Source organism: Scatophagus argus, chromosome 20 (assembly GCF_020382885.2).
Source record: "Scatophagus argus isolate fScaArg1 chromosome 20, fScaArg1.pri, whole genome shotgun sequence".
In the NCBI taxonomy this organism is placed as follows: domain Eukaryota; kingdom Metazoa; phylum Chordata; class Actinopteri; family Scatophagidae; genus Scatophagus; species Scatophagus argus.
The window spans coordinates 17,715,349-17,739,636 of record NC_058512.1 but is presented as its reverse complement, the minus strand read 5'-3'; the positions used below and the strand labels follow the sequence as shown (position 1 = coordinate 17,739,636).

Below are 24,288 nucleotides of genomic sequence, written 5' to 3'. Positions count from 1 at the left end.
TAAAGAAGGATGATGCGTCTCCACTCTGTCCCACTGTACAAAGAGCAAAAATATCCTGGATATGAGCTCTGCCATCTTGTGCTGGTTGCCTCATGTACTGGCTTCACTTTTGATAAGCACCCATGTCGCTCATCTTTATTTACAATGTCAAAAATCATACTAGGAAAATGAGTGGTTTTGCCTTTTGAGCTGCTGGAAGATTAAAAGTAATTATTTTCCTTATAAGAATATGGTCATTTGATTGTGGTCTCTCCTATATGTTTCTCCTGTTCCTCTTTCATTCTCCAGTTCTATCAGTTCACCATCGGCACTCAGAGGGAGGGACGTCTGCTTTGCAACGGGCATTACCCAGAAATCCTTGTGATGGATGCCACCAGTCTGGAGGTCCTGTACTCGCTGGTGTCCAAGATCTCTCCTGACTGGATCAGCTCAATGAGCATCATCCGATCCCACCGAACACAAGGTGAGAGACAGAGGTGGAGGAGGTGGGACAGAGGGGACTTGTTTCTCTGTGGGAGGCCCTATCTTTGACTGTGTTCCACTGTCTCCATACAGAGGACACAGTGGTGGCGGTGTCAGTGACAGGGATTCTGAAAGTGTGGATCATCACAGCTGAGGTCAGCAGGATGCAGGTACACCGCAGTGCAAATAAAATCTCTCAGTCTTGTGTCAGACCTGTTGGAGATGTTTAAGAAACACAAGTCAAATTGAACACAGGCATTTAAAGTGTTGCTGTGACTATTATTGAGTATTTTTAATATTTATGTTAGAATTATGTGTGAAAGTACCATAAATGGCAGCTGATACATCATTATATATTTTTATTCATTCTCAAATATTGTTTTGTGTATCAGCTCAGGCTTCAGTGTGTGTGTGTGTGTGTGTATTTTCAGGACCTGGACCCTGTGTTTGAAGAAGAGTCCAAACCCATCTACTCTCAGGGATGTCAAAGTATTTCCTTCTGTACCTTCACTCAGAGCAGCCTGCTGGTTGTCTGCTCCAAATACTGGAGGGTAAGATCCTAAATTACCGGCGCCAATAGTCGGAGCTTCCAGGTCTGAAAAGCCAGAAGTGCAGAGGTGCCTGAGCCACATTAATAAGTAAGTGTATGTCTAACGCTCATGTGTTTGTCAGGTGTTTGATGCAGGGGACTACTCGCTGCTCTGCTCAGTGCCCAGTGACAACGACCAGACCTGGACGGGTGGAGAGTTCATCGCAGCAGACAAAGTCATCATATGGACTGAAGATGGCTGCAGTTACATCTACAAGCTGCCTGCCAGGTAAACATGCTGCTCCTTGAGCTCTTGCATGATTGCTCAGTATCATGTGATGTTGTGAACACCATAGAAGAAGAGCACAGACTCGCCATCACTGGGGTTGTGCAAGCAGAGGCGTTCAGAAGGGGTACACGCGTTTTTGTGATAGTATGTAAACTGTGCAAGCTTCAGGCGCTTTATTAAGTGTGTGTGTGTGTGTTTTCCTCAGCTGTCTGCCTGCTAGTGAACATTTCCGCACTGATGTTGGGAAAACCAAAGAAGGCTCAATCCCTCCACTGGTCTACAGCATTGCAAACCACTCAGACAAACAGGTCAGTCCGCCGCCCTTCACCCTGTTCTGTTACCAGTTTATTAAAAACATGCGTAGCACACAATACACCTTTGAACTCTTGTTTCTGGAGATGTACTGGTACTTCATTGGGATTCTGCTGTTCAAAGGCGGCAATGAACATGACGCTAGCTAATGGGATTTCAGTTCTCTATTGATAGCCAATGGAAAGGAACATTCGTGTTATCAAATTCGGCAGCAGGATTGGTGATTCTCCAAATATATTCTTTCTCTCTATTCTCGCCTTCTTGGTTGTGTCCAGCATTTGTCAGAAGAAAAGCTGCATCGCTTTTGCAAACTGAGGAAACTGTTCTCATAAATGATCAGTGTGCCATCTGGTGACTTTTCTTCTTGTGTTTGTTCCCAGTTGACTGGAATATTGTTATTACATCATCATGTTTTTTTTTTTTTTAAATTTGACCATGTCTTTAGTGTAGTACGTTTCTAAAACACATGCTCATATACAGTATACACACTTCATACCATGTAGTCTGTCTTTTGAAGGAATTTTGAAACCAGTGATCAGTTTATCTTTACATATCAAGAGGTGATGACATAGCTGTCAGTGTGTTGGAAAAAAAAAAAGATTAAAGCCAAAATCGAAATGAATCATGACCTTAAAACTAAAAGTCAAATTGAATCGTGGATTTGGGGAGTCGTTACACCTCGAGTTGGCAGTCTGACTGTGTTTTGCTTGCGTTGATGTTGTGTGATATGTTTTAGGATAATCAGAGCTCACTTCAGACACTTTGATTAAAACCAGACATTTTTCAAAGCTGAGAAAGAAAGAGAAGTGAATTAAAAGTGTTTTATTTACAATAAACTTTTGTAAGGGCGGCACGGTGGTGCAGTGGTTAGCACTGTTGCCTCATTGTCTGGGCCCTTCAACACTGTCCCCTTCTATGTGGAGTTTGCATGTTCTCCCTGTGCCTGCGTGGGTTTTCTCCGGGTTCTCCGGCTTCCTCCCACAATACCAAAAACATGCCCATTAGGTTAATTGGCTACTCTACATTGCCCCTAGGTGTGAGTGTGAGAGTGTGTGGTTGTTTGTCTTTGTGTGTTGGCCCTGCGATTGACTGGCGACCAGTCCAGGGTGAACCCCGCCTCTCGCCCGTAGTCAGCTGGGATAGGCTCCAGCTCCCCTGCGACCCTGACGGATAAGCGGTATAGAAAATGGATGGATGGATAAACTTTTGTAACACCAATTCTTTATTTATTTATTAATTATTTCAAAGAAAACACTGAGTATGACGTGACTGTTTTGGTCACTGTTAATTAGTGCTGGGAAATTGTACATTATACTGAATTTACCGCTGAGCTGCTGGTAATTAGTGACCAGCCTTTATGTGATCGTGCCATTTCAGACTTCCATTATTCAAATGCCAGCTTGTGTTTGAGAAGTGGGATTGTATGTGTATGTATAAATACCTCATGCAACCCATTAAGTACCTTTTAGTCTTAAATCAGATGGTGAGTGATTTGGCCTAATCCATGTGTGTGTGAGCCTGACCATTGGTGTTTTGTTTGTTCTGCTTTGTTACGAGCCTGTTGTTCTATCATGTTGTTATATGTGCATTTTTAATTTATTGTCTCCTCGTTATTTATGTGGTGTCTGTGCATTTTGTTCTTGTTGTTGTTCTTGTTATTGTTCTGTCCTCTGCTGCTGCCCTGCCCTCTCCTTCCTTTGACCTCCTCACTCCTCTTAGAAGGGAGGAGAGGAGGAGGAGGAGCTTGTGGAGGTGATGTGCCTCGCTGCCAGTGGGTTCGACTTGGAACTCTACACCGCTGAGCTGCTATACTGCCACCGGCCTGTAGAGGCGCCAGTAAGCCCTAGATAATGCACAGTGAAATTCAAAGGCAGGAAGAAGAAGGTTGACCTAACTGGCTGAGCTGCAGAAACTTCATTACGCCTGCGCTTTTATGGTTTTAATAGCTTTTAGTTAAAGTGACATTTTTATAAATCAAAGCCATACATTTCAAACCAACAATTAATCAACACAAATGTGAGCATGCAACACTGTCAAATTTAGATTTTCTGTTCCGTCAAATGAAAGCAAAGCATTATACTATTTTTATAGGACCATACCATCGGTTGAGCATGTTTTAGCCCGATGATTACAAATTGCTTAGTTTTTTATATTACTGCTGAAAAAGTGGGATGTGTGAAAACAAACAATAAGCAGACTTGGATGTTTTATTGAGAATAATGTGAATTTGGTTGGTGGTTGTTTTAAAAGGTTGCTGTTCAGCAGCCAAATCTCAAAAGTCAGAACATCATTGACTGCACCTTTTTTGTTTTCAGAAATTGCCCCTTTAAACATATCACACATTTATGGCAACTTCTATAGTCATGGTCAGCTTGTCTTTTGTTGAATCGAATTCTGCAGCTCAGCCAGAAAGTAGTGTGACGGCAGCAAGAGGAGCAAACTGTGAGAAGAGCAGTGAAAACACAGACATCCACTAGTGGCTCACATTCACTTTGCACTGTGGTGATTTACAGGGAGTGGTCAGTATCATGTTGTGTATTTTTTTTGATAATATAGTAAGTTATGCTAAAGTTAGCAGAGGTGCTCTTTATTTCTGCGGGAAATAAATCAGCTCTATAAAATTCTACGGGAATCCTTGCTTTGAAAAGTACATATTGGTTCTATATAATCTGAGTTACTGGCAGCAGGCCAAGAATAGTTCCTTGGGGAATACCATAATCAATAAAAAATTTCCTCCTCTCTCCTAATAGCACTAGCTTGCTGTATGCGTAAAATGCAGTGGTTGTGAGAGGTGACTGCTGGAAGTGAAGGACATCATGTTTATTCTCATTTGTCGTTCATTATTGGCAGGGGATTTTCCTTTTGGGACGTGGCTAGAACCTCTTTGGGCATCAAAGCAAATGCTTTAAAGTGTCTTATAATAAATGTACTTTAGTATCAAAAGTACAAGTAACAGTAAATTATATAAATATATTTATGCGTACATATATGGTGTGTACATGCACTGTACTGTGTACGATGTATACCAGTGGTCAACTGATGACTATTGGATCTAATCTTAAGCATTTTTCCAATTATTTGGATCAGAGGTTTTTTTTTTTTGGTTGTTGTTGGTTTTTTTTGTTTTTTTAATTTTTTTTAAAAATCTGATTGAAGGTAAAATAAATTAATTACACTGCTTTGGCTCTGATGCACCATGCAATCTGCAAAATAACTAGAAATGTGTCCAATCAAAATAAAGTAATAAGTAAAAATAAAAAGTACAAGAAAGTACTTGAAAATGGAAATACTCATGTAAAGTACCTCAAAAAGTACTAAATGTACTCGGTTATATTTCATCTTGAAAAGAACTGTAAGCTGCTAAGTGGATGGCACTGAAAGCAGACTGTCTGCTTTGTTTGCTCTTCTTTTTGGTTTCCCTCCTGCCTGCCTGAGAGAATGAACTCATTCTGGTTCACATGATTTCATGTTCTCTTCCCACTAAAACAAAACTCCTTTTCCAAAACCACCATCAACCTCCTCATCCGTCCTCAGACTGATGAAGATGCATGCAAAGTCCCCAAGATGCTTTCAACTAAATCACGACCTGCTGAGTCCCTGAGTTTATGACAAACTGGTGACACGACAACAGCAGGAAGTGAAAGGAATGACATTACGTGAAATTTGGTTACCGTCACCTTAATAATGATGCACATCAGACATATTCAGGACAAAACCTGAAATGGAGAAATGTCCTTGCTATTTTTGCTATGACTATGCTTCAGATGATTAAAGGGGAATTCTGGTATGTTTTAAACCAAGAGGACCTGCCAGCAAGAACAACATAACAGTTGAATATTTAGTAGATTTCAGTTATCGAGATGAGGAAACAACAACAACAACTCATCTGGCACTGTCAAGATGGAGAGTGTCAGAACCACCCACCCTGAGTTTCATGCTGCTTCTTAAGAAACCTGTTGGTGTTGTCATGGAGATTACGTCCATGTTTAATGCAGTCTCTGGTTTCCAAATGCTTTCTTTTTTTTTTTTTTTTTTTTTTTTTTTTAAATTGCCACAGAGGTGCTGTCAGTGAAACTTTCTTCTCCCCTCCAAGCACAGATATTTCATACTAAAAGGTTCAAAAAACATAATCCATTCCTCCTCTTGTAGGCTTTTAATTTGAAACATAGACAGGAAATTTTAACTTCAGTTGACAGCAGCTTTACACTGATGGAAAAAACTGGTAAAATAGAAGCGAGTGGTCTTATTTAGTAAATGAACGCTGAAATGCTGTAATTCACTGAAATGTACATTATCCTCAGTTTACAACTGTCATGGAAAGTTTTGCCAAAGGTGAACCCAGATGAATGGGCTGAAACGTCATCCACCTGGAGCACAGAGCCAATCAAAACAAACACAAAATTGTCTGTCACCATAGGTTAATATCCTCTCTGTCTATCTCTGCATCTTAAAGATGTGTGTGTGTGTGTGTGTGTGTGTGTGTGTGTTTTTGTGTGTTTAACAAAACATTTGGTGGCACTTTGCATATCCTCTCTGATCACCCGCCGTTCACATGGGCTGAACTAACTGATAGTTGTACGCACAGGAAACCTCAGCCATTTCACTGCTTCTCTGCCTCCTTTAGATGTTGTATTTGCAGTGATTAAAGCCACCCGTCTCTCTTACACACCCACAGGGTCCCTAGCGCTCATCCTGCCTGTCATTATCACTGCAATGGATCATGACAGCCCCCCCACCTGGCAGCAGCTCATGGAAATGACCTTATTCATAATTACTCATTTGTTAAAGATTCAGTTAAAGACGCTTCACTGAGGGGAACGCGAGCTGAGTGGAAATAGCTGAATAGTTACTGTTTGACTGTTCTCCGCTGGCCGCAAATAGACATTTTTACTGTTTTCCATGTCACAGTATACGTCATGTGTTGTAACCTGGACAGGTGGGATGCTGTGTAGCTGTCAGGTCACAGACTGCAGGTTGTCAGCCCCTGCCACAGCATGAGGCTGCAAACTGGCTGTCTCTGCTGAGGTCCAGCTGCTGTTTTGTTAACCCAGATGAGCAAAAAGAAAAAGAGAGAGATAAATATTTGATTAAAAACTGAAGAGGAAAGTCTAGTTCGAAGCAGAGTTCACAGAATTAGATGGCACAAGTTATTCAGTTTGATTTGTTACCACAGTTGGAAATTCAAGTATTCACCGAGCAAAATTTGCAATATCCAACACTATTTTTTTTCCTGCAGAGGTCAGTTTTATCAATAAGGTCTAAAAACAATGAGCTGCAGCTGGTCAGAATTTTGGGCTCAGAAGGGCACCAGGACACAGCTCAAGTCAACATCAGCACCCACGTGGTGCAGGAAACCTCGTGAGCCAAGCTGACTTGTAAAACTACTTACACTGACATGTAAAGTCATCCTCACATTTTTTCATGGCTGGTAACGAAACAAAAATGAACCCAGGTTTGGGTGATTTCTAAGAAAACTGATCTTATTTCACCTGGTCCTACTTGTTTAAACCCGTCAGGTTCATGTATCCAGAGTGATAGATCTGACACATCTGTCCATATCTATGGCTCTTGATTTTGTCCATGATTTCCCACAACCCTCAATGGACAGACATTAAACGTCACATTGCCGCTGAACCGAACCGAGACAAGCTCACCTGTCAGTGAATGGTGGTCAGTGACTGTAAAAGTTGGCTGATCCGGATGACACCAGAGGGTACAGATGTGATTATGGTCATGTGACAGATTAAGCATGTGATAGCTCAGTGGGTGAAAACAGTTAAAATATTTCATCAGCCACGGTTAAGTTTAGCTGTTAGTTTTTATGAGCAGCTGAGAACCTCACATGAACCTCATTCGATCTGTGCCTCTTTAATCCCACAGTCACAGTTGGTCACTGATGGGTGAAACAACAGTTTGGGTGTGACCCTTTGGCTTCTTCAGTGGTTCTGTTTGCTTTGATTTTGCTGCTACACTTCCAGCACCAGTGTTTATATCTGGCCCTACGTGAATGAAAGCCCCAGTAAAACTCAAACAGCATGGCAGTCAGTCAGTATTTACTGTGAGATGATTTCTAAATGCTTCTTGGCCTGTATGGGAGTCAGGTGTCCAGGTGAATCAGAGATGCTTGGTTCTGTTTTCATGCAGTTTGCTGTGTGTTGTTGCTGTTTGAATGAAGGCAACCAGAGAGCAAAACCAAACATTTCGCCTTCACATGGCCCTCAGACAGAAAATACTCAAATTGCTAAGAAGAATGTTAGTGCTCTTGTGAATTTTGGGTTGAAATTCAGGTTTTCAATTGTTGTCATACCCCCCCCTGCAGCTCCTGATCTGTCCGCCTGTGACTCGGTTCTTCTTTGGCCGACGGGAGCCCTTCCATAAACTGCTGATCCAGGGAAACTCAGGGGGCAGACTGTCCCTGTGGAGCATCCCGGACACCTCGCCCGCGCAGCCGCCATCTACCACTGCAGGTAAGGATGGCGTGCATGACACGACACCATTGTTTCCTTAAAGAAAAGAAGCCACACTGTTGGTCAAGATGAACTATGGAAAGACACACTCAATGGGGCAGGGATTTATGTGTATACAAACATTTTAATTATGTCTGTCATTTTGATTTTATTGGACTGATTTGATTGGACTAATATCCCAATTTTAATTTCAATTAAAAATGGTCTTACAAATGTAAGTAGTTTCATCAGAAAAATACATGTGTACTTCCAAAAAAAAAATAAAAGAAAGCTATAGGTAAACATGTACCATGTACCAATATCAGATCAACATAAACAAGAATAATAAAGCCATGTTTCCTGCACTGTTTAAAATAAATCATATTAATTTGTTCTTCACTGTCTATGCTGCACATGTTAGTAAATGGTCTGCAAATCTTTCCAGTACTGACTTATTACTAAATAGAAAAGAAGAAGAAGAAATGTACTAAAATGTAACTTTTTAGGATCATTAATTGACAGACAATATGTACATTTTTTATTTATTATTAGTAGAATTTGATCAAGCCAAAAACAATTAATGACCTAAAACAATGCCAAACTATACATTTAAGAGCTCTTTTTTAATACCCCTTTTAATAATTTAACCCTTATCGGAGTGACACCCAGGAAATTGTTTAGTCCAAGTGATTAGCCATGCAGATCTTTAGTCAGTCAACACAGTCACACTAAACACTTTAACATGACACTTGCTGTATGAAATCTTGTGTCTGCATAACATCTTTGTTAAACACTTTAGTCCCTGGTCTCTAAACCAATAACTTGCTCTCCCCTTGTTTTGACTGTGTCTCTTTGCAGAGCTGCAGGTGTCGTCCACCATCAGTCTCCAGGAGGCGTTTGATAAGTTAACCCCCGTGTCTGCAGGGATCATCGACCAGCTCAGTGTCCAGCCTGGAAAAGAAGAACCCGTCAAGGTTTGAACACCGTGTAACTGTTTTTGACCAAAATGAAATGTTTCTTTCAAAATGTTAGAAATGTTAAAAAAAAGGTTTGGAGAAGTTTTCTCTCATAGTCAGCAGAGGATTTCAGGCTCTCATTTAGTCCAGTGTTGAAGTCATAGAGGTGGATTAGATGTTTCTGTTGCTTTGCTTGCTGTGTTCCTTACTCTCTGTGTTTCCTCAGGTGACAGCCAGCGTGTACATCCCCTCTCAGGGTCGCCTGGTCTGCGGCAGAGAAGATGGCAGCATCATCCTGGTTCCCGCCACTCAGACCGCCATCGTCCAGCTGCTGCAGGGGGAGCACATGCTCAGGAGAGGTGGGGGATTTGTCTGTTGAAAACATGTGGAAGAATAAATCAATTGACCTATTTCTATAATTTATTTCTTCAACATTTCGGTTTTACTTAATTCTGCACTTTATTTTAGTCTTCACTCATAAACTTTGATCTGCTCTTCTTGATTTCCCCTTAATCCCCAGATAGGCAGGAGGGGCAAAGTTAGAGGACAATGTCCACTAGTTAATCCTTCATGGGTGGGGATTTTCCTCTAAAAAAAAATCAAATTAAAGACCGATAGAATGCGTTGCCATATATCCTGTGATGACTGTTGGTGTATCTGGATGGGCCACCCAACAAAATCTGTCTGTGGGGAAATGTCATTTTATCATCTCCATCGTCCGCCCTCAGCATGACATCATTGTCCATTCTGAGTAACATGTCCTTCTGTCCAGGCTGGCCGCCCCATCGTACCCTGCGAGGTCACCGGAACAAGGTGACATGCGTCTTGTATCCCTATCAGATCTCCCCCCGCTACGACCAGCGCTCGCTGGTGTCCGGAGGCGTGGACTTCTCCGTCATTGTCTGGGACATTTTCACCGGAGAGATGAAACACATTTTTTGTGTCCACGGCGGGGAGATCACCCAGCTCATCGTCCCTCCTGAAAACTGCAGCGTAAGACCTCTGACACGTAGCTTTATGCGTTTGTTTCTTTCACGTCTTTTCTTTTTCACTTTTCTCCTTGTCTCAAACAGGGTCTTTGTGCAGTCTTGTTTGTTTCCCTTTGGCTCATTATTTTTCCTCACTTTGCGATTTGTTGTGTCTGGGTGTGATGAATGTACTGACACGCCATAGTGTGTTCTGTTGCTGACATTAGATTTAAATGTTACAGGATGATGTCATTGCGGTCACTATGGAAATCACTTTAATGACATTGTCCAAATGTTGAATGCATGGACCCACTCACAGCCGCCCTTTAATCTAAATGAGAACATCATATTGTTTAACTGACATTAAGATCAAATGGTCAGCGCTGTGTTGTTGCTATGGAAATCAGATGTCAGATGTTATGTTGTTGGAGCTGGAATATAATGACCTATCACACACACACACACAGAGTAATTTGGCTTTTGCATCAGTATCCTGATTGAGCAAACGGACAGCTGGTCTACGGAGCATCTTCTGTCTCACTCAGTGGGGTTTGACTCTCAAAAACTGTGACTTTCATTTGTGTGAAGTTTGGAATTAAATTTGAGGAAGTTTGCCAATTAATGATACTACATTCTGATGTTACAGCAAATTCAACACTTCCTGTGTCTGTTTCAAATTAAAAGTCTGCTTCAGTTTGCGGAATCCCTTCATTTCTCAACAAGGCTTTTATTGTGAAATGCTATAATTTGACTGCTTTGCTTGAGGAAAAAGGTATTTGTGGTGTTAGTAGTCCACTAATTTACTAGTTGATAAAACCTCTAAACACTAGAAGGCACCAGAGACACAAGGGCTTCTAATCAATCTGAACCTAACAAATATATATATATGTGAAAGGATTCAGATTCCGTAAGGAGACTCAGTTCAGTCTGGTCCTCCACTAATCCATCACTGACCTTCAATCATGTCCTCAGCTACAGTTCTTGGAGTTATCATTGTGTCCCGCCGTTTCCTCTGCAGACTCGGGTGCAGCACTGCGTCTGCTCGGTGGCCAGCGACCACTCGGTTGGCCTGCTCAGTCTCAGGGAGAGGAAGTGCATCATGCTGGCATCTCGACACCTCTTCCCCATCCAGGTCATCAAGTGGCGTCCAGCTGATGACTACTTGGTGGTTGGATGCTCTGACGGCTCCGTCTATGTCTGGCAGATGGATACAGGTGAGAACCACGTGATCGGACTGTGTCCTCTTCAGCTCCTTATTGGGAGCTGAAGCTTGTGATGGGGTGCAGTTGCTTTCCTTAGCTTTTTCCAGTTACTAAATGGCACAGTCTCTAAGGCACACCACAACTGCCTCATATGGCCTTTTGCAGTTGAACAGAAATTTGTTTGTACTTGTTCTTCCAGCAGGGCGGCATGGTGGTCAGCACTGTTGCCTCATAGCAAGAGGGTTCCAGGTTCGAATCCTGGTCTGGGCCCTTCTATGTGGAGTTTGCATGTTCTCCCTGTGCCTGCATGGGTTTTCTCCGGGTACTCCGGCTTCCTCCCACAATACCAAAAACATGCACATTAGGTTAATTGGCTGCTCTTATTGCCCCTAGGTGTGAGTGTGAGAGTGTGTGGTTGTTTGTCTTTGTGTGTTGGTCCTGCGATTGACTGCGACCAGTCCAGGGTGTACCCCGCCTCTCGCCCGTAGTCAGCTGGGATAGGCTCCAGCTCCCCCGCGAACCTGACGGATAAAGTGGTATAGAAAATGGATGGATGGATGTTCTTCCAGCTCTTAAATCTCCACTTGCCTCTCTGTAATATTATTGGTATTACACTGTCTGTAGAATTAGATTCCTGTGGTGGCTTCATAGGATTCTTTCTGACTTGTATGATCCAAACATTTCCAGCAACTCTAGAGCTTTGTTGTCCAAAAGTGAAAATTAGTTGAGAAAAGGAAGGACATAAACAATTTTCACTGCGGACAAAACTATTTGCTCTGTGAACAGGGTGTGACACATCTTATGTTGTATTTACATAACTACAATATCAAAAAAATGTATTTTAGTTGTTAGCCTTTCCTGCTCAGTTTCCAGACTGTGGTCAAGGGGCAGAGGAGATGTTTCATTTCCTCCTGGACCAAGTTGATTCTTGCTTCAGAGCTAACCAGCTTCACCTTTTCAGCAGTTGGGAACCAAATTACAGGAAATACACTTTGGTATTGAGAATTTGCAGCCTTTATTTGTTGACAGTGTGTAAACTCCACTGTACATTTACTGCTAAACTCTACATGTACTGCTAGACAACTTAGTCTGTTCTATTCCTAAACTTTCATCCCTGTAACTTCCTGCGTGCTTCACTAATACCTGGCAGTTATTCGCTGTTTCCCATTGGTTGTCAGCGACAAATCAGTGGTGAACGACTCGCCGCTCATTCTCTCTTGTTTAACCACACGCTGGCCAAGTACACACATCACACACTGCCTTATTCTTGGAAGGAGCTACCACTACTCCTACAACGTGGCTCTGTCATTGGGATAGTAAATTACACAAATCATGCAGTTTAGTCTTCATATATCATTGTATTGGATGTACTTTTAAACCTTCTTTTCCAGAAATATGTCTCTAAAAATTATGCACCACCTGCTTTATGTTGGTAATGCTGTCCTCGACATGAAGTTCATGAAGTTGTATTAGATGGCAAGATTTAAAGCTGTAATCAGCTGTTCCAACATTAAAGCAAAACCTGCATTTTGAGTGGCATGTTCGCCTCACAGCAAGAGGGTTCCAGGTTCAAATCTTGGTCTGGGCCCTTCTATGTGGAGTTTGCATGTTCTCCCTGTGCCTGCGTGGGATTTCTCACAATCCCAAAAAACATGCACATTACCGGTAGGTTAATTTTCTCTACATTGCCCCTAGCTGTGAGTGAGTGTGTGGTTGTCTGTCTTTGTGTGTTGACCCTGCGATTGACTGGCGACCAGTCCAGGGTGAACCCCGCCTCTCGCCCGTAGTCAGCTGGGATAGGCTCCAGCTCCCCTGCAACCCTGACGGATAAGCGGTATAGAAAATGGATGGATGGATGTTAAGAAAGGGCTCCTGAAGACTGACATGTGTTGCCCTAACTCTCCTAAAGCCACAAATTATTATGTAAATCTCACATAAAGGTGTATTACTTTAAATCTCATCGCTCTTTTCGTAGTCTTCTGCACTGTGTATCTTCTGTTTAGTTGTTACTGTAACAACACAGTCTGCAGTAAACATATATGTGGCACAGCTTAGAGGCAGCATCATCTTGAATGATGACCAGCCACAGGAAAGGACCAGGTTTGTGTGTGTGTGAGAGAGAGAGAGAGAGAGAGAGAGAGAGAGAGAGAGAGAGAGAGAGGGAAAGAGAGAGAGAGCAGGAGAGAGAGAGAGAGAGCGTGTATTGGCTACCTGAATGAGCTGTAGTGTTGGGAGATTGCAGGGTAGCTAAGTGTGAAATTAAGGAAGGTGTGTGTGTACTCAGGCGTTGGACATGTAATAGGGCCATGACTCTCAGGCCCTTCATCTCTCTCACACACACACACACACACACACACACAGTTGTACAATGGTGCTTCTCCTATCACTCACAAGTAGAGCCGATACTGATGTCAGCTCTGTCTGCAGCTAATGATGTCTCTCTAAACCTCTCTCTGTAAAGGCACAGGATTGTTGGCATCAGAGATGGAGAGGACTATCTCTGACCTGAATCATATTCAAGAGACGGTAGATGGTGATACTGTGCGTGAGCGGGAGATAGTGTGAGAGAGATTAGAAGATTGATTTAAATAGAAGGAGAGTGCAAGGACAAGAAGAGAGAGATTGCAAGAAACAGAGAGCACAGACAGCGGAAGGCTGAGATGAAACTAGTCTGCTTACCCTGGTACACTGTATAGCCAAAAGTATGTAGACACTTGAACATGATAACCATATGTGGCAGCTAAACATAACATTCTGTTGCTATTTCAGAGTCCACTCGTCAAATTGTAGGCCACCTTCCCAGCCTTAATAGGTATTGTTTTGGCTTTGAATTTAAGATAAAGACAATTTCCCACATTGTAATCAATAACATTTCTGGCCAATGCAGTCCATAGTCTTTTATTGGTCTTCGTCTTCTTAATCACAACGGCATGCACTTTTCATAAGTTGACATTGTAGCCTGAGGGTCGTGGTATGTAGAATGCCCAGGCTGCAGTGTCCAGAGTAGAAAGGGTTCATCTTGTAGGGAACAAGATCAATAACTCTAAGCTAGAGCTGCCCAAAAGTTTTTTCCTGAAGTCCTGATGTTGGCACCAGAAGAAAAGGTTAGAAGGTCATCAAAATCGTTAGAATTTATCTTAATTTGTCCTTGGGACTTAGAATATATTGGGAAATAACTGGACAGTAGGACTGGGTTCCAACAAGTGGAGTACAGGTTTATTCCTGCCTCTCGGCTCCTGTCTGTTTTCATGCAGCTCACACATTTAGACCTGCAGCTCTTTATGGCAGACTAAGAGAGACCATGAAGGTTGGGTTTATATAGTGTCCGGACTGTGTGTTTTTTTATTGGCTGCTGCCTTCAGAGAGCTGCACAAAGCCTGATGTCCAGAAATGTCCAAACACAGCAGATTACCAAGAAAATAAGAAAATACAATCAAAGGGTAGAGTCTCTGTAGACACTGAAACCACCACACATGTCGAGAGGCTCATAACTGTTGATTTAGAGAGTCAAAGCTGCGAATTTACCTTCAAGAACACCTTTAAGAATGGCCTTTATGTTTAGTCTACACCTGCTCTTAATGATGCTTGTTGATCTGTTAATTTGTAGTTAATGATTCCAATTTGTGCTGACATTATGGAAGATCAAAGACAAATTAAAGGCAATTTTATTGACAGTGAAAAATTGATAGTAGCACAGCTAGCACAAGAATAGGCTGACTTCTCAGCAGTCCAAAATGATAACAATTAAGAAGAAAACTGTTGACTTGCAGGTGATGAATGATTGTTCTTACCTGGACAGCCTTTGTTCAGAAAACAGTGTCAGGAAAAAGTGAAAAGCCCCCAGAGCAAGACAAAGAAAGATATTTTTTTGTAGAAAATACATCAAATGCATGATTGGGGGAACCAGTCCCGTTTGTTTAGATGTATCTCTACCAGATTGTTGATTCCATGACAGTAATCGGCCCCAGGTTTGCCTGTATCAAGGATCTGAGACAGCCTTGTTTGTGTTTTCAGGAGCCTTGGACCGCTGTGTGATGGGTATAACGGCGGTGGAGATCCTGAACGCCTGTGACGAGCTGGCTCCGGCCACAGTTGACGCTCTGAGCCACTCAGCTGTGAACCTGAAGCAGGCGATGACTCGCCGCAGCCTGGCGGCGCTGAAGAACATGGCACAGCACAAACTGCAGACGCTCGCCACCAACCTGCTGGCGGCCGACAACGCTGACAAGGTAAAAGATGAACATACAGCACAAGGGAGCCTTTGCTTGGTAAATAACTTCTGCTTTCAGCTACTGTTTGTGCACTGCTGTCAATCAATGGAGTCAATAGAAAATGAATTGCCAGTCATTTTTATTTGCCTCGCAGGCTCACAAGGGTCTGGGCTGAACACACAAAAGAGAAGTTTTCGTCATAGTTTTCCAGTGTCAGTTTGGCATGGTGCTGCTCTGTCCAGATTGTCAAAGACGTTATGTGATGGTCAGGATAGTTGTGCTGTGTCTGACTCCTGGCACCTTTTTGATTAGCCTTGGACAGACTTGCCCAGTTTTCTCAGATGCCATGACTCTACTCACTTCTAATGTTGAGTATGACAGATCTGATTTCTGTGAAGTCTCTTCTTCCTCATATTTTCTCTTTTCCTTTTCCGTGATTCTTTGTGCCTTTCAGCAAGAAAACAGACATATGCAATAACTTAAACACGCACACACAGTGCATTGAGACACCAGGTGTACAAACAGTAAATACAAACATGAGGGAAATTCTTTCTGTGAAACACTTATCTACTCACTTAATCTGTGAGGGAGGGAGAGACTGGTCATCTCGATGAAGTATCTACCTGAAGTCAAAGACCAATTATAACTCTGCTGGAGTTAAACCAAAGGTCAACACTGCAGCCTGTGTGTGTGTGTGTGTGTGTGTGTGTATGTTGGGGGGGCTGTCTCCCACGGAAGGATGAACTATCTTAAATGTCAAAATTGTAAGAAAAATCAAAAAGGGCAGTCACTGGCAGGAAGACGGAGGAGAGAGGAGACGAGGAGGCACAACATGGAGACATGAGAGGAGCTGGCTGACTGGAGTTCTGCTCAGCTGCAGTGTACTCAGTGCTGCCACTGGTGTTGTTTTGTTTAGACCGTAATGGACTTTGGTAACCCTAACCCAGAGTAACAGGTCTTTTCTTTCGTTAGGGTTTTGTACTAAAGCAATTTGTCAACCTTAAGTTGAATGAATGGCTCCAAGCGATGATTTCAATGTTCACACAAAGCTACATGTTTGTGCAGCAGCAGAAACAGACAGAAACATGCTTTAAACATGAAAACAGGGTTTGTTGAATCTCTGCTGATTCATTTCAGGAAACCTGCCAGTGGTTTATTCCTAGTTTTATGTGTAAAACTGTGTTTGATCTATAAAGTATCCTGAATTTGAGAGCACTCTAGTTGTCCGTATTCCTGTCATCAAGACAAGAAAACTTGAATTATTTCTCTAAATGCCCATTCAGATTACTGTTCAAACTACAGTTTCTTTGTGTTGGCTGATCAGAGATTCGCTTGTCAGACTTAGATGATCTGATCTGCCCTGACAGTAAACCCCACCGACCTGGGCCTCCCAGCACAGAAAACAAACGCTATGAATAATTTAGTGCTTCAACAGCGTTTAGTTCAGTTGCTGCTACAGTTTGACTTTTACACTTTCACTTGGAAGCCATTTAGGTCAGCGTTCCATCTCCTCTCCTGTGGGGTTTTCTTCTCTTCCCTTCCTGCGGAACCTTTGTGCTGTTTCTTTGTCTCCTGTGCATGTTGGGTTTATCGCAGGTGTCTCCCGGGTTTTTCCTGCTCATAATCACAGCTCTTTTGTGAAAAGGCCGACACGCAACAGCTGCAATCTTTTCTCCCTGATCTATCAGAAATACATCACTGTTGTTCTCTCTTCTGCCTCCCACCTCTGTGTCATTTCTCTCTCATGTCCACTCAAATTATGGGTCAAAACTACCTACAATTCCCACTGTGGGTGTGAGAGTGTGGGCTCCCCTGATGTGTGTAATGACAGAAAATGACCGTGAAATGTCAGACTATCAAGTCAAACATTACACCCAGTCGGCTCCGAGCTGTGTGTGTTTGCCGCCCGTGTTTGTTGTTGTTCAGGTTTCCTTTTTGTGTACGAGGAAGTCGATGTGTGACTTTGAGTTTGTCCTCTGGCAGGGCTGCTGAACCTGCTGATGTGTGAATGAGTTTGTGGCAGTGAACAAAAAAATAGTGGAATGAAAGTTGATCAGCCACAATCCTCTAAAAATGACAAAGTTTCCTTATCTGAAACAAGACGTGGGAAAAAAATACTTCATGCACTCATGGGTTGTGATTTTGTCCTTTTTTTTCCCTCTTTGCTTTTCAAAGACATTATAAATGAATTAAAAAAAAAAAAACAAACATTCATCAGTAATGAAAATCATTAGTTGTAGCCCTGAAAAGCACCTCTGCTGTTTCAGGTTCAGAAAAGCTGATGGAAAATTCTTCTTCATATAGCTCATTAACCAAAGACAAACGCTAAACTTAATAAACCTTTAAATGAGCACCTTTCATCCACAAAATTTCAGTTAATATGGCAAAAATTTACAAAAAAAAAGTTTTTGACTTGTCATTATTATATACCACAATAATATACAGCCATCAGCCACAACATTAATCATCTGTTTACAGTGCAGTGTTCTGCAAGTGTTGGGTTTTGGCAATCACCTGGATGTTCTTTGACGCACACCACACACCTAAATATTGCAGTCCAATTATTCATCCATCCATACACTAAAATGATGATGATGGAGGCACAGCAACTAATGGATCATGTTTTTGCCCTTGGTCTTCCCTTCCTGCCAAGTCCATTTTACACTGCTGGTATTGCAACTTAAAGACTGATTAAAAATTGATTAGTTTATTGTTAGTGTTATGACAGATAATATTGAATCAATAAAAAATAATTTCATTTTAATCAATATGAAAAACTAAAGTGATTTCCATGTAACCTTTCATTATGGCTCTGTGTCAGACCTGAATGCAGTTCTTGTGTATAATGTTTAAATATAAAGTTTAAGAGCTCTACAATGTGCACTTGTCATGTTAGAAATAAGCAGGAATTTCACCTACTACCAAATTACCTTTGGTACTGATGGGATCTCAGAAATTCGTTTTGTCCTTACTGATGTTGACTTTCACGATTGCCTGGAGATGAAACTGATGTTGACTCATAAAAAATGTGAATAAAATTTGTCTTCGGCTGGATTCTATTTACAATTTAATTAAAGAGTTTGGTCTAGACCTGCTCAAATTGGAAAGTGTCATGAGATAACTTTTGTTGTGAATTGGCGCTATATAAATAAACTGAATTGAAAAACTGAATTGAAATTCATGCACTCTGCGTTACCAGCGATAATAGGTCATAAATATCCATTTAACTATAGCACAGCTGGAGCGCCTAGCAAGTGATTGGTGCCAACATTATACTTCATCAGTGTGGATGCTCACATTGATGGTATTCTTGTTATTGTTCTTGTTGCGCATGGCCCGTCAGACTTTAGACATTTCTATGAAAGGTTTTTAAATGAAAAGACTAACAAGCTCCAAAGTATCGATTGCCACCTTCTTTTGCATGACTTTACTCCATTGTGCTTGTGTAGCAGGTGTCCTTCACATAGTATTTCAGTTAAACAGGTGAAGCCCATAGATAAGTGTTTCATAGAAAGATGTGAAAGAATTTTCTTTATGTTTGTGTTCAGTATGCATCTGATGTCTCTGTGCACTGTGTGTGTGTGTGTGTGTGTGTGTGGGTTTTGGACTTCAATGGTGTTTGCCAGAAGGGCCCTGTAGGACAATGACCTTTAGAGCTACTGCCCAGGAGCTATAGGACACTGTGTGTGTGTGTGTTTGGGTTTGTGTGTGTAAGTGTTTGTGTGTGCCTGGGTGTGTGCGTGCACATAGGTGAGAAATTGTATTGAAACCAACCAAATCAGTTTGTCTGAAAACAAAATAGACGCATATCAAGTCTGTCTGAGCTCTCCATCTGTTTTCTTTCTGCTGCACTAAGATGTCAAGAGAAATTGTTTCAAGTCTTAGAATTGATTTTGTCAGAAAAATTCCGACAGACATCGAAACTGAACACGGCCAGTTCTAACTCCTGTGTGTGTGTGTGTGGGGGGGGGGTTTCTTCAGCCTCAGGCAACATTTAATATCAGGTCAATCACAAAACACCTACTACTGTTGTCTGTGTGTGTGTGTGTGTGTGTGTAATGTGGCTGATTGCCTTTAGATGGCAGTGTTCATCCACCAAAACAGCACACACACTCACACACACACACAGGAAGACTCTCTCCTTCTCTCTCTCTCTCTCTCTCTCTCTCTCTCTCTCTCTCTCTCTTTCTCTCACTCACTCTCTCACTCACACACATAGAAACATGTGAATGAGACATAAATATCATGCTTTGCCAGATAAAAATCCCAGACATGTAACAAAACAAGCACTTTGTCAGCTGTGTTCACTGAGGCCAGTTCACAGTGATCATGGGCAACATGTCAGCCAGCGTCTCACTAACTGTGTTTGTCACAGTGCAGACACAGTGTTCTTATTGGCAGTTTTTGTGGGAAGGATTTGAACTACAGACAAACGCATCTTGGAATGCATTAATAAATAAGTTCTTTGTGCAGGAGAAACATTGTGGTAGCTGCAATCACACCCACACACACACACACACACACAGAAAAGCAGCTTCACAGCTTTGACAGAGAAGTCTTCCCTGAGGGGGTATGTGTATGTGTGTGTGTGTGTGTGTGTGTGTGTCCCAGCTGCAGGTGTATTGTGTCTCTTGGTCAGTCAGGAGTCTCCACAGCTAATCATTGTTCTCTCTCTCTCTCTCTCTCTCCCTCTCTCTCTCTCTGTCTCAGTCTCTCTCACATAGTCACATCCAGTTAAAAACAGGGTTTCAAAACCCAGAAGGTGCAATACGGAGAAATATGAATTGTTTGATCAGTAATACGAAAAATATCAGAATCAGAATCAGAATTCCTTTATTTATCCCCGAAGGGAAATACTTTTTCGTACAGACATTGCACTTGCAGTATTCCCGAACAAGAAGGAAAAGTGAAAGGTATAAAAATAGAATAAACAAGACAAGATAAGGATAAATCTAAAATCTAAAAGTACAGGTATTTACATGTGTAAAAACAATATATACGTTGTATATATAAAGTAAGTGTGTCCGTCACAGTGCTGAGTTTGGTGACAGGCAGGAATGATTTCCTGTGTCGCTCTGTGGTGCATCGTGGATCTGAATTTGAAGCATTTGAAGCATTTCAAATCTCAGAGACAAACATGAGAACAGCTGCAGAAATTGTTTACATTTTCTGTGGAATTTGAATGTTCTTCATTGTTTGGATGTGTAGTGTAATGCTAAAACAGCAGATCCAAGTCAGAATAGCAGGAAACCCCTCGTGGGTTTTTTCCTGTGACAGTTTTCAAATGATGACACGGCTATGCCCTCAACAGGCAGTGTTACTTTGTGTAATTCTACTTTGAATGGAAAGTTAGAGTGAAAAGGGCAAAATAGAGCCACTGATGTCTGGAAAATGGCTTTTTTAGTGACAATATGTTATATTAAAACCAGCTCACTGCATTCTGTGACAGATGTTTTAATACCGGTTCAAACTGCAGACAGCTTAGCAAAAGATTTTAGAGAAGTAAATGGAACACGTTCTCTTTAAAATCTAGTTTTTCCCCATTTCTCTTTATTTCCACACTTCAGTCCTCCCTCCTTCTGTCCGTCCCCTTCTCCCTCAGAGTGAGACCCTAACAGGATCACAGTTGTCTGATTGCAGTCATCAGGTCATTAACATGTAAACAAACAGCACTGTTCTACATACAGGTGCCTCTGCTAATGCAATTAAAATCGAACAATGTCTTAGTATTGGTGGCAATTACAGCTAATGGTGTGTGTGATTGTGTTGTGTATGTGTTATCTGTATGATAATAATAGGGATGGCTGCTTTTAGTTCAGTTACGTTTAATTATTTAATGACAAATCACAACGAAAGCTGTCTACTAGCACATTTCAAATAAAGCAGGTCTGAACCATACTCTTTAAATTAGGCTTTAACATATACAGAGCCACACAGGGGAGAGAGACACAGAGATGCATAGCAACAGCAATAATAACAGAAATGATAGAAATATGCTAATAACAATAATCATATCCTTTGAGGTGAGAAAGCACAAAGACCAAGTTAGCCACGTGCATCAGTGGGACATGAATGTGTACAGAGGGAGTAGGGAAAGGAGGAGTGTGAAGCTCAGTGTATCATGGAAAGACGGTAATCTAAGTTTAAGTCAACTGTTAAGCGTGAAACGGGTGTCTGCTTCCTGGATCAAAAGTGCAAGTTGGTTCCACAGGAGAGGAGCTTGATATCTGAAGACTGCTTTACATCATTATTTTCTGAAGTAGTTTTGTTCTCCAAAGGCATGTGTTTGTCAGGTTGGATTTTTAAGAGAAGTGTCCTGATTATATTATGTAGACAATAAAATAGCTTAACTTTCATGTCAAAGTTCAAAGTTGTCACTTGAAATGGCTTTTTACCCTCTTGTAAGCTCATTTTTTGGTTTAACAGCACTTGTCTGGTTCAGTGTCAGCTTTCTCATCCGGCTCCTGTCCAGCAGGTGGCAGTAATTTTCGCTGTTGCAGACTGATAAACGTAATCTGTATTACTTTCTTGTCCTCAGTTCTCTCTCATTTATCAGCCACACCGTAATCATTGGAGTATCTAAGATAGTTTGGACACTCAGCTGCCGTGACATTTGGCTAAAGAAAAACTTCGCTCTCTCTTCTCCAGGGCAACCTGCCAAAATACTCCCATAATGCGCTGGTGGTCCAGGCGATGAAGACCAACCTGACAGACCCTGACATGCACGTGCTATTTTTCGACGTGGAGGCAGTGATCATCCAGTTGCTGACGGAGGAAGCCCAGAGACCAAACCCCACACTGGTGTCTCCGGAGACGCTGCAGAAGAGCCAGGCTGGGGCCGACAAGGGGGGCTCTTTCCTGGCCAATAAGATCTTCAAGCAGGTCAGTAAAAACAAAAGGGACCAGAAGGGCAAATCTTTTGTTTTCATTTTTTAAGGATATTCTTTAGTTTGTTTTGTCTTTAACCTCTTTCATCTCATACTACCAGGTGAAGGAGACAATGAAGGAGACCATCAAGGAGCACCTGTTAGACGAAGACGAGGAGGAGGAGGAGGAGATGAGGAGGCGGGAGGAGAAGTCCAAATCTCTGAGTCTGCTTGAGTACAACCTGACGATGGACACTGCCAAACTCTTCATGTCTTGCCTGCATGCCTGGGGTCTTAATGAACAGCTGGACGGCATCTGCCTGGAGCGACTGGGCATGCTCAGACCGCACTGCCCCATCTCCTTCGGCCTGATCTCCAGAGGTGGTCACATGTCCCTTATGCTGCCCACTTTCAAGGTACCTGGTGCATTCTGATGAAGACTCATCATGCAGACTTTTGACTTGTGGAAAGCTGAGCAGTTCTGCAAAAACGTCCATCTATCTCTAATTCACAGTTAAATGTAATTCTCATAGTTTGGTCCAATATTTCAAAATGTTGGTTGAGATACATTCAGTTAATTTTCAAGGGAGACCTGACTCAAAATGGCCACTCAATAGCAGGCTTATACCAACAGTCTACATTAGATCCATTGGACTAAGACAAAGACATAACTTTGTGATTGTAAGACTAAGTCATTACTTGATCAATTAAGTGCACAAAGAATAAATTAGGAGAAAAAAAGAATTTTGCAGCAGCTTTCTTCACGGAGAAACAGTATCAAGTCAAGTGATTGACGCTACTGTAGTACCTTCATAGAGCAAATGTCATAAAGTGCTTCACCTGTCAATAAAAACAACAGAATGCCAACAAATAAAAAACTGATACAATAAAAGGAGGTTTATCTGTAGGTTTTCAGAGATTGTTTATGATGTTTGCACTGCAGTTAGAATTTTCTAATATCACTGAAGTGGGAACTGACCACAAACACGTGGTGGAGTGTCTGATTTGAGTTAAACACACATGACCCATTGAAAGTTGCTCACTTAGCACATATGCAAAAGAATCTTAGCTCCTGGTTATACAGCCCGCTGAATATTTGCAGTAGTGTTTCTCACACTGGCCACGTCCGCGAGTTCCTACCTGACTTTACATTGTGATGATGTCAGAGATTTTTAAATGCTTTTTTCCATTCACGGAAGGTTTTACAAATATAAAACCTCCATGGATCAAAAATTCGTAATTGATCTTGTTAGCAGTCTGAGTTGTCAGTTTTATAGACATCTTTTTTAATAATGGTTTATTGGGAAAATGCTTTTTGGGTTCCGGGGGAATTTTTTTCCTGTGATACTGGGCAAAACAAGAAGCGAAAGTGAGCAGTGCTGTCATGATTTATTCATGGTCTATTTATCTGCCTCCGTTTCCCAGGAGTCCTTGCTGCGGCAGTTGTCACTGGCGACAGGTCTGAGGCTTACTCTGACGGACATCGTAGGGAAGGGGACCTATGGTGTGTCAAGGGCTGTCACCACACAGCACCTTCTGTCTGTAATTTCTCTGGCCAACACTCTGATGGGCATGACCAATGCCACTTTCGTTGGAGAGCACATGAAGAAAGCACCAGCCAGGTAGCAAACACACACACACACACACACACACACACACACACACACACACACACACATATAACATTTGAATATGCTTTTTCTGTCTTTTTTTCTAAACTGAACCTAGTAGTTTTACTGAGAAAGAAATTCTCTTTTGGTAAAACCGACCAAAGCAAACCATGGGGGACCAGGAGAACGTTCTGAACCTCCTGAAATGTCATAAATTGCCTCAGCCCTGTTGAATATATAAGCTTAATGTAAAATGATATAAGTAACTGACATTTGTTTTGTTACTTAAATGTGTTGCAGATAAAGTTGGATGTACAGCTCATTTTCAGTTACTTGTTAATTCTAGGTGTTTCCAGTTGCGGAACACTTTAGTTTGAGAGGAAATTTTGCTTTTTTTGTTTGTATATGCTGTCAATTGTAGTTCTTCAAAGACAATC

General features: G+C 41.8%; 1 protein-coding gene across 3 annotated transcripts in view; it reads left to right on the top strand.

The window, feature by feature from the left end:
- Positions 1-24,288, top strand: part of LOC124051177 (WD repeat-containing protein 7) — a 104,220-nt gene that overhangs the window by 3,425 nt on the left and 76,507 nt on the right. The window contains exons 5-19 of one of the 3 annotated variants that reach the window (XM_046374218.1): positions 289-463; positions 556-617; positions 894-1,013; positions 1,135-1,280; positions 1,486-1,588; positions 3,312-3,428; positions 7,912-8,059; positions 8,897-9,012; positions 9,221-9,353; positions 9,767-9,987; positions 10,981-11,176; positions 15,179-15,393; positions 22,024-22,257; positions 22,364-22,657; positions 23,667-23,863. In XM_046374218.1, the coding sequence (XP_046230174.1) occupies positions 289-463; positions 556-617; positions 894-1,013; positions 1,135-1,280; positions 1,486-1,588; positions 3,312-3,428; positions 7,912-8,059; positions 8,897-9,012; positions 9,221-9,353; positions 9,767-9,987; positions 10,981-11,176; positions 15,179-15,393; positions 22,024-22,257; positions 22,364-22,657; positions 23,667-23,863 (2,477 nt within the window). Of the gene's footprint in view, positions 1-288; positions 464-555; positions 633-893; positions 1,014-1,134; positions 1,281-1,485; positions 1,589-3,311; positions 3,429-7,911; positions 8,060-8,896; positions 9,013-9,220; positions 9,354-9,766; positions 9,988-10,980; positions 11,177-15,178; positions 15,394-22,023; positions 22,258-22,363; positions 22,658-23,666; positions 23,864-24,288 lie in introns of all 3 variants that reach the window. The other 2 variants (XM_046374217.1, XM_046374220.1) reach the window with 2 other exon arrangements.